At 42.1% G+C, this 10,750-nt stretch overlaps 2 protein-coding genes across 2 annotated transcripts; both read right to left on the minus strand.

Annotated features, from left to right (window-relative positions):
• Positions 1-906: 906 nt before the first annotated feature.
• Positions 907-1,239, minus strand: LOC138904269 (uncharacterized). The gene has a single exon (XM_070192773.1). It carries the CDS (start codon positions 1,237-1,239, stop codon positions 907-909), a length of 333 nt encoding a protein of 110 aa, XP_070048874.1.
• Positions 1,240-5,775: 4,536 nt separating this feature from the next.
• LOC138904271 (uncharacterized) lies at positions 5,776-7,489 on the minus strand. Its single transcript, XM_070192774.1, has 3 exons — positions 7,358-7,489; positions 6,485-6,841; positions 5,776-5,910 (listed from the first exon to the last, which is right to left on the minus strand). The coding sequence occupies exons 1-3, from the start codon at positions 7,487-7,489 to the stop codon at positions 5,776-5,778; spliced, it is 624 nt and encodes a 207-aa protein (XP_070048875.1).
• Between the last annotated feature and the right edge of the window lie 3,261 nt (positions 7,490-10,750).

Genomic DNA, 10,750 nt, shown 5'->3' on the forward strand with positions numbered 1-10,750 from the left:
AGCTTGATGTGTTTGCGTTTGGTGCCCTTTGTCGATGTGAAGATAATGGTCTTACTGTGTGTATGTATTTGCGGACGTTCTTGTTATGTTCATTGTGCTTGCATTCAAAGAAAAGTCGTGAGTTTTGTGGGGGAAAGGTTGGTTCGTGCTCTCGATTCCTTACTTCGCCTTTGCTTTTGTTTGGAGGCCCTGCTTGAGTCACCCCGAGTAACGTCTGGCTGCTATAGAAACATAATTTTCGAAAAACATGCATTTGATAAATTATTTATAAAAATGTAGTTGTTTGAAATATGTGATAATACACGAGAGCAAATAATTTTGTTGAATTGATGACTGTGACACGCTTTTGAGACATCGCAACCTCCTCAACCTCAAAATTCTACCCCAGTTTAAATGCGTACTTCTGGCGATACATTCCTTGGCGGTTCCAAACATGATGAGATTGGGCAAACTCGAGTTCTTGCCCCTGTTTATGACCATAAGGGAAATAAAGATTTTATTATGATGTGACAGAATCCTCAGGGCTGCCTACGTATCCTCTCTTAAATGGGAATCAGGTCAAGCGTAGTTCAGTTACATCAAATAGAAAGTGTGAACATAATCTTAAACGTAGTATCTCTTGACTGCATCCGAATTGATGGGTTTTGCCCAAATCTCTCCATCCATTTCTGCAAGTATAAGTGATCCTCCTGTTAATACTCGGTGAACCATGTAAGGGCCTTGCCAGTTGGGCGAGAATTTCCCCTTTGCTTCATCCTGATGTGGGAAGATCCGTTTTAGAACCAATTGCCTCGGTGTGAATTGCCTTGACTAACCTTCTTGTTGAAAGCTCTTGCCATTCTATTCTGGTAGATTCATTCTATTCTGGTAGAGTTAGCCATAACAGACTGCATTCATTCTTTTCTGTCAAAGAGCTAGTTGTTCATACCATCTTTGTACCCATTCTACGTCACTGATCTCGGCTTCCTGTATGACTCTTAAGGAAGGGATTTCTACTTCTATGGGAATAATGGCTTCAGTACCGTAAACAAGTAGATAGGGAGTTTCCCCAGTGGATGTACGAACCATGGTGAGATACCCGAGCAAAGCAAATGGTAACTTCTCGTGCCATTGTTTGTAATTGTCTACTATTTTCCTCAATATCTTCTTGATGTTCTTGTTGGCGGCTTTTACGGCTCCATTCATTTGCGGGCTGTATGCTGTAGAGTTCCGATGCTTGATATTGAATGTTTCACACATGGCTTTAATCAAGTCACTGTTGAGATTGGTGGCATTGTCAGTAATGATTGACTCAGGTACTCCAAATCGGCAAACGATGCGGTCCCGCACAAAATCTGCTATGATCTTCTCAGTTACAACCTTATAGGATGCGACCTCAACCTATTTCGTGAAGTAGTCTATATCCTCCAGAATGAACCTATGTCCATTTGAAGCAGCGATTTCAATTGGTCCGATGACATCCATACCCCAAGCGGAGAAAGGCCATGGCGAACCCGTTGCTTTAAGTTCATTAGGCGGCACTCGTATCATATCAGCATGTATCTGGCATTGGTGACACTTTTGAACATATTTGATGCAGTCTATTTCCATAGTCATCCAGAAATGTCCTGATCTTAATATCTTCTTGGCCAGAACGAAACCATTCATGTGGGGTCCACAAGTTCCGTCATGTATTTCCTCGAGTAATCTAGATGCCTCCTTGACATCGACACATTGCAACAATCCCAAATCAGGAGTCCTTCTATATAGAATTCCTCCGCTTCGAAAGAAATGGTTGGACAATCTTCGAAGCGTGCGCTTCTGAGTGTGTGTAGCGTGCTCTGGATATTCTCCCTTTTCTAAGTATTCCATGATGTCATGGAACCATGGATTTTCGTCAATTTCTTTTTCAACATGAGCACAATAAGCTGGCTGCTTATGAATTCCTATTGGGATAAGATCAATGAAATTCTTGTCTGGGTGTTGAATCATGGAAGATAAAGTGGCTAATGCATCTGCAAACTCATTCTGAATCCTCGAAACATGCTTGAACTCTATCTTTGTGAATCTCTTGATCAGCTCTTGTACACAGTGCAAGTATGGAAATATTTTGGTGTTCTTCGTAGCCCATTCTCCTAGTACCTAGTGCACCAATAGATCTGAATCTCTAATTACCAGTAACTCCTGAACATCCATATCAATGGCCAACCTGAGTCCCAGAATGCAGGCCTCATATTCTGCCATATTATTGGTGCACGGAAACCTGAGTTTTGCGGATACCGAATATTGTTGACTGATTTTTGATTCTAAGACAGCTCTGATACCCACTCCTTTGAATATTGATGCTCCGTCGAAGAACATCCTCCAACCATCGTATGCCTCGGTAATATCTTCTCCTACAAACGATACCTCCTCATCGGGAAAATACGTTTTCAATGGTTCATATTCTCCATCTACGGGATTTTCTGCCAAGTGATCTGCAATGCTTGCCCTTTGACTGCCTTCTGAGTTACATAAACGATGTCAAAGTCACTCAGTAATATCTGCCACTTTGTTAACTTACCCGTAGGCATGTGTTTCTGAAAGATGTATTTTAGCGGATCCATCCTTGATATGAGATATGTAGTGTACGCACAGAAATAATGTCTTAATTTCTGGGCTATCCATGTCAAAGCACAGCAGGTGCATTCCAATAAAGAGTACCGAGCTTCGTAAGGCGTGAACTTCTTGCTCAGATAATATATCGCCTGCTCCTTCCTTCCAGTTTCATCATGTTGTCCTAGAACACAACCAAAGGCTCCTTCCAACACAAACAGATAAAACAACAGAGGTCTTCCTGGTTCTGGTGGGACCAACACAAACGGTTTAGATAAATACTCCCTTATTTTATCGAAGGCTTTATGGAATTCTTTAGTCCAGCTTGTTGCAACATCTTTCCTCAGTATTCTGAAGATTAGCTCACATATTACCATTGATTATGCTATAAAATGGCTGATATAATTGAAGCACCCTAGAAAACTCATAACATCTTTCTTATTCTTTGGTGGTGGCAAGTCCTGGATAGCTTTGATTTTTGACGGGTCTATCTCGATACCTCGGCAATTGACGATGAAACCTAACAACTTTCCAGCAGGGACTCCGAGGGCACATTTTGTAGGGTTCAACTTCAAGTTGTATTTTCGAAGCTGATCAAAAAGTTTCTTCAGGTCTGCTATATGATCTGGACTCCTTTTAGATTTGATTGTAACATCATCCACGTACACTATTTCCTTGTGTATCATCTCGTGGAATATAGTCATCATGGACCTCATGTAGGTGGTCCCAACATTCTTCAAACCAAATGACATCATTTTGTAACAATATATTCACTATGGTGTGATAAAGGCGGTTTTTTCGGCATCCTCTTCATCCATCCAAATCTGGTGGTATAGTGCGAAGCAATCCACAAAGGATTGGAGTTCATGCTTAGCGCAGTTGTCAATCAATATGTGTATGTTGGGCAGCGGAAAATCATACTTAGGACTTGCTCTGTTCAGATCTCGGTAGTCGACACATACTCTAACTTTTCCATCTTTCTTTGGAACTGGAACAATGTTGGATAACCAGGTCGGGTATTCGACCACTCAAAGAACCTTGGCTTTGATCTGCTTGGTGAACTCTTCTTTTATCTTCAAACTCATATCTGGGTTGAACTTTCTAAGCTTCTACTTTACCGGTGGACACATGGGATTGATGGGAGCTTGTGAGCTACTATGGATATCCTCAAGCCAGTCATATCATCGTAGGACCATGCAAAGATGTACTCATACTCCTTTAGAAACCTGATATGCTCTTCTTTCTTTAACGGTGATAGATGAATGCTTATACGAGTTTCCTTGACTGTTTCAGAATCCCCTAAGTTAACGGCCTCAGTTTCTTCCAAATTAGACTTCGGTTTGTTTTCAAAATTCTCTACTTCTTTGACGATTTCCTCAGGTATTATATCATCCTCCATATCTTCTGAATCACTGTCCTTATGTTGCATTATCTCATTACATGTCATAGTCGTAGGTTCATCGGGATATGTAATAATTATGTTGAAAAGAATGTCGAAAGATAATAATAAATATGAAAAACAGTAATGCATTAAAGTTTTAAAATGTCAACAAGTACGACTCGATGGCTCGAGTAATTATTTCATAACAAAATACTGAAAATGTCTTAAATGCTCAAAACTATTTGAAAATAATTCATGCTAATTTGCCAGGCTACCCAGGAACTCGGCGAGCCCGGGACGGTGCAACGGTCCAGTTTTTGAGAACAACTCCCTCTTCCATTGTCTGAATAGTATGGTCTTTCTCCTCCTCCTCCTCCCCAATAATTGCACTGCAGTCCATGTCTTCTTCATATAGAAGCAGCTTCCTCATACCGGCCAAAACCTCATCTTCTTCGGTTTCCCACATCATGTTGGCTTGATGGAATGTCTGGTGCAGCAGTGGTACGGGTTGTTCCAGTGGATAATAAGGGGCACAACATGGTGGTGTCCAATCCTGATATTCTTTCCATGTATATTCATATCCAAGTCCAAAGGTCGTTCCATGATACTATGGTTGTACGGGTTTGGTGATCTCCTGAAGCTTTTGCCAAGATCCTTGCCTGGTTCATATCCCGTCCACAACAATATACTTTCTATCTTCTTGCTCTACCATCGATCCTTTTCAATTGTGTTCACCCGTTCAATGCGGTGATATGTTTCTCTGCCCAACTTCCTCCTATTCTCGATGACTAGAACGGTCTAATTAGTGTAGATGGGGTTGCTTCCATCTCTATGAATGATCACCTCCTGATGATTCCTCTCGAACTTTACAGCCTGGTGCAGAGTTGAAGCCACTGCCCCGACTGCATATATATATGGCCGTACCAACAATAGATTGTAAGTAGCAGATATATCTAGCACTTGGAACTCAACATCAAACCAAGTTGGACCCATTTGTAGATCGAGGTTGATTTCTCCGATAGTGGCTCTCTGAGATCCATCGAACGCCTTCACATTCATGCTTCCCATTCGTATCTCGTGCAGGCCTTTACCCAATCTCTATAGAGTGGTCAGTGGGCATATGTTCAGACTCGAACCTCCATCTATCAAGACCCTGGAGATGAACTTATCCTCAAATTGCACTGTGATGTGCAATGCCTTGTTGTGACTCAGTCCTTCTAGTGGTAACTCATCTTCGTGGAAAGTGATTTTGTGGCTCTCTAGTACCTGTCCGACCATGTTAGCCATCTCTCCACTAGTGATGCCGGCAGGTACATAAGCTTCACTTAACACCTTCATCAAAGCATTCTTGTGCGCGTCCGAGTTTTGTAACAGTGATAAGATGGATATCTTTGCAGGAGTCTTGTTTAGGTGGTCAACAACAGAGTACTCCCTTGCTTGTATCTTCCTCCAAAGATCGTCAATGCCAGTCTCAACAACATGCGGCTTAGGTGCAACTTCCTTGCTCGTTTCTCCCAGATTCTCAGGTGTATAAACTCTGCCAGTCCTAGTCATACCTTGCGTTGCACCTGTTTTTTCTATTTTGGCTTTTCCCTTTCTCCTTTCTTCCGCAACATAATCCCATGGGATGACATCAGACTTGTAAGATGGTGTAGGAGCTACCATTACAGTGAAGGGTATAGCTACCTCAACTTCAAATGGCGCCTGGGTTTGTACCATAACTGGTGTGAGGGTGACCGAAGATGTTTTAGGAGCGTCTCCCTTTTGAATGAGTCTAATGGACCCTTCTTGATCCCACTCCTCATCAGTTTCTATCATGTTCACTCCCTCACCTCTGTTATCCGAGAGAGGGTTGTTGCGATTATTTGGTGCAACTTCCTTGCTTGTATAACCTTAGTGTCGATCAGTGTCTGAATCTTGTCTTTCAACGTGCGGCACTCCTCAATGGTATGACCCTTCATGCATGAATGATAAGCATATGTTTTGTTGGGGTTGATCCATTGGGAGGGATTTTCCACAACAACAGCAGGAATGGGGGTGACATAGCTGGCGGCCTTCAGTCTCTCATACAGTTGGGCTATGGGTTCAGCAATTAGGGTGTATTTTCTAGGTGGTCTGCGGTCAAAATTTGGATGTGGCTTTGGGTAGTTTTGGCGGGCGGGTGGAGGTGAATAGTAATATGCAGGTTGAGTGTTGTAGGTATGGTAGGTGGTGGCGGGGTATTGGTATTTTTGTGGTGAGGTTTGATATGTGGGTGGAGGTGTTTGGTATGTGAGGGGAGACTGAGGGCCCTGGGCTATCATCACGGCACCCACTTCTTTCTTATTTGAGACACCTCCGGATTGCAAGGCTTTATTCGTGGCTTGCAGCGCCTCGAAATTAGTTACCATCACACTCTTGAATCCTTCTTCTATTCTTTCCCCTAATTTGATGATGTCGAAAAACTTGTCATTTTCGATGACCATTAACCTTTCGTAATGCTGCAGATCTTGAGCCCTAACAAAGAACTTGTTCATTTGTTCTTCTTACCTTTGCGGCCTCTGATCTCCAACGCGTAGCATACTCGCGAAAGGTTTCTGTCAGCTTCTTCTTGAGGTTCTGAATGTAGAAAATGTCTGGCGCATTTTTCGTGATGAACCTGCATCTATCCATGAAATCTGATGCCATATTCACCCAATTAACCCACTTCTTTGGGGTTTGACTGATATACCAAGACAAAGCGTCTCCTATAAGGCTTCGCATGAATAGTTTTATGAGGATTCGTTCATTCTTACCCACTCTTACAAGCTTGTCGCTGTATGTTCTCAGATGCACCTTCGGATCACCAGTACCATTGAACATTTCGAACTTGGGAGGTTTGTAACCCTCCGGCATTTCCACATCCGGCTGAATACACAGGTCTTAATAGTTTAGACCTTCAATGCCTCCCTATGAGCGTTTTGAGTTCCTCCGCCATATTTCTAATGAGCAGGTCCTTCTCAGTTGGTTTGGGTATATATAGGGTTTTCTGCGGGGTATGGGGTAAGGTTTCCACATATATCAGATTGCTTTGATGAGTTCCTGGAACTTGGGTATACGGATGGTCGTTGGTCGAGTTTTGGGGATCAGGAGTAGGTTGTGGTGCATTTTTGGGAGTGTGATAAGTGGTGGTTTGCGGGTATTGAGTTGGATGATGGTGATGTTGTTGAGGGATTTGCACTGGTGGTGGGTTAAAGTTCTGGGGAGGTGCAGGATTATGATACCGGTATCGTGCGGGAGGATTCAGAACTATGGGTGGTGGATTCTGATTTTGTGCGTTTTGTGGTGGTGTTTGGTTCTGGGTAGTCGGGTTTTGCTTATTGATGTCGGGAACATTGAGAGTAAGGGAGAGGTTTGCCAGATTTTAGACCTGCTCAAGCTCGCCCTAAATTCCATAATTTTATGCTCCAAACATAAGAGCAACTCATTCTGCATCGGAGTACTTCTGCCATCAGAAGTTTCAACGTTTTCCGCCACAGCATCATTGTCTTTCCTGATACCGCTTAGATCATCCATTTTTCCTTTGCCCTTGCTTTTTCTTTTCGGGTCGCTAGGTGGAGGAGGAGGTGGAGGACCTCTGGATCTAGTGTGGTATGCTGATGATGCCAGTATGCACGAACCAACCTTTGGGAACGGGAGTAATCAAAAAGAAAGAAAAAGCAAAAGATAAACCAAGTCAGTAAGGTGAAATAAAAGAGTGTTCGCAATATTTAAACATGTTTCACAAAGTCATGCAATAATTCACGTCCTAACTTGGGGATCTCATTGTGCCTGAGGTAGGCCTAAGAGACATAGACTTGGAGAAAATTTGTGCCGACATTTGCTTTATTTCATTAATGCGAAAAATAGCCAAAACAAACTTTGACTAAATAGATAACAATATAATAAAGTTACTAATGACATTTAGCTTTATTACATCGAAATCTACTCTAAGCTAGAAAGCAGTAAAGAACATCATCTCCTAATCTACTGGATCCCTGAAAGACCTTCTCCATGCTTAGCGTTTTTGACCCCATCAATCGGATTTCCCAGATTGCGTATATCCAACAGTAAGTAAGCTTTTGCCAGATTTCCTCCTTTATCGTCGTCCATGCCTTGACAATCCGAGAGTCTATTTCTCATCTTCCGTTCTAGCTCCATCAGTTTTTGTTCCAGGTATTCCAATCTTTTTGTTGACTTAGTGGAAATCTCCTTCCATTCCCTTATTGCTTCCATGTTTACTTGGTGTTGCTCTAGATGTTTAGCTTCGGACTCGAACACCCTTTTGCGTAACCTCTTGTACTTAACCTGTGCCTCAGCCACTTCATCTATGATCATATCCTTCAGATGGACTCCTAGCTTGATGTCCCCCGCTACGTCATCTTCTAGCCATGATAGATAGTAGTACACATGGCCGGCGTGATACCTGTCTGGCTTAATAGTTTCCCCTTCCACAATGATCTTTTGGTTCCATATGTGTTGCGCTTCGAACTTGAATGGAATGACATCTCCCTTGAAATCTGCCTTGTACTGGACCATATTGAAAACCTGAGGTATGACTTGTTTTCTTCCAGCTTGTCTCATTACCCTTATTGGAGCATAAGGGTAGATACCTCGCAGCCCATTCAGCACCAAGTGAGTAGTCCCCTTCGATCTGATGATGAACTCACTACTAGGAAACCATTCAAACATCCAATGCACCTGCTCATCTATCAGATTGCTGAAGAAACACACCCAACTTACAATATTTCAGGCTTTGCAAACATGTCTGGAATAAACATTTTCTTTGGGTGATGGTTGGCTATGTAGTCATTTAGTGGCCTTCACAGAAGATGTTGACGATACCCTCCTCTCTGAAAGTGTTCCAGTAGCCAGTCTTGTAGCAATAGATTACAACCCTCAAAGTGTCTGAATACCTGCTTGCACCGATCTAGAGCGCGGTACATCTCAGCTAAGATCATGGGGATAATAGTGTAAGTTTGTCCCTCGATGCCATCTATTAAGGTCCTGGAGACCATGGCTAAGCGAGTATGAATCCTTCCTCCTTTCATTGAAAATATTAACAACCCCAAGAAGCAGACAATGAACACATAAACCCGGCGGTGCACCCATCCCAAGGAAGTAATGGCTAGTTCATCATGGTGAAGACGATATGACTTGCTATGCCCATAACGCTCGTAAAGAAACTCAAAAGGGATGTATGATTTCTTTAGACAGAGCAGTTCGTCATTCTTCTTAAAACCAAACATTTTCAAAAAACCGCGGGGAGTACGATTCTCTGGTGCCAGTAATCCCGGATTATCCCATGGCAACTTGGTAAAACCTCCTATTTCTTCTAGGAGATGAGTCATTTCTATATTACCAAATCAAAAAAAAACTCTTTTCTCGTCCCAGAACATGGTGGCGGCCTCGGTCAGCTCTCTATTTGGTTGAATGTTCAACAAAGAGGGCAGGTCACCAAGTACTCTCCTCACATGATCCTTGTCACAAGGCGCAAGGTCTTTCCACCAGTCAAGTAGCGAAAGCGGGATATTCTGGACCATACTGAACCTGGAGATTTCATGTTTCATTTTCTGCAAACAAACAAAGGTTAGCCCTTTCCCCCTCCAAATTTGACTACTTACGCAATAATGATAAACACGTTGGCAAATTTTCTCTAAGTAATGCACATAATATAATAGTGTCCATTGGGATTGTGGAAATCCCGTCGGACTTTAGACAAGGTTCATCTTAGCGGGTTGTTACGTTAACAACGCTTCAACCCGTACTAGGTTTAGCATAATGTATGTACATTTCAAATTGGAGTAAGGTTTTTAGAAGGGTCTAGATTGATACTCCCAAGTGGACAACTTGAGAGGGAAAGGCACAGGACCGTCGACTGCACCACTGATCGACTAGTCTACAACAAATAAGCCTTTCCGATTTAAAAGGGTGATTTCAGGAAAGCGCGGACACTCATCAAGTGTCACTATGTTGATAATTGGCACGAGTGAAGTATGATGCGGAGCATGCTTTATGTAAAAATAATAACACATTGCCAAGTATTTGCATGATAAAAGTATGTAAAAGCAGTAAATAAAATAGCAAAATTGAACATGAAGAGAAAAGAAAAGAAAGACAAAAGAGAGAAGTTAGTTTAGCTCATGAAAAATGTACGAGAATGTAATGAAGCAGGTAGGGAAATAGGGATGGGAGAGTCATAATATAGCAGTCTTAGACAAGATGAAGGAGATGGAGAGAGATCATACATGTCATAGCAAATAAAGGAGAATAAGGGAAGAGATGTGCATATAATAGCATTTTAAAACAAATAAAGGTGAATAGGGAAAGGGATGTGCATGTAATAGCAGTTTAAGACAAAGAAAGTAATCCACATAAGTCAAGTTCATTATGGTAAGAGCCTGAGTAATCCCCAGCAGAGTCGCCATGCTGTCGCGCCCCGTTTTCTTGCGAAAGCGGGTTTCGACATGTGACAACTATTTTAAATGGGTATTAAAAGAGAAGAGTCGCCACCTAACGATTTTGAGGTGCATTAGGGCACCTATTTGCAAATAACTCTGTTTGACTAGTCCGTGTCACCAAAAAACGGGTAAGGGCTCAAATTACCTCAAAGAGAAGGTGTTAGGCACTCTTCGAGGTTCACAACGGTGGGTCCCAACCGAACTTTAAACTATGTAGATTATGTAATTAGACTAGGTGATCAAATAAATAAAGGGAAATTTAGAAATCAAAGAGTCTTATTAGGGCACGTGAGAATCGACACAAATCTTAATGACTACAGAGATACAACTACATTGA

Source organism: Nicotiana tomentosiformis, chromosome 2 (assembly GCF_000390325.3).
Source record: "Nicotiana tomentosiformis chromosome 2, ASM39032v3, whole genome shotgun sequence".
Classification (NCBI taxonomy): domain Eukaryota; kingdom Viridiplantae; phylum Streptophyta; class Magnoliopsida; order Solanales; family Solanaceae; genus Nicotiana; species Nicotiana tomentosiformis.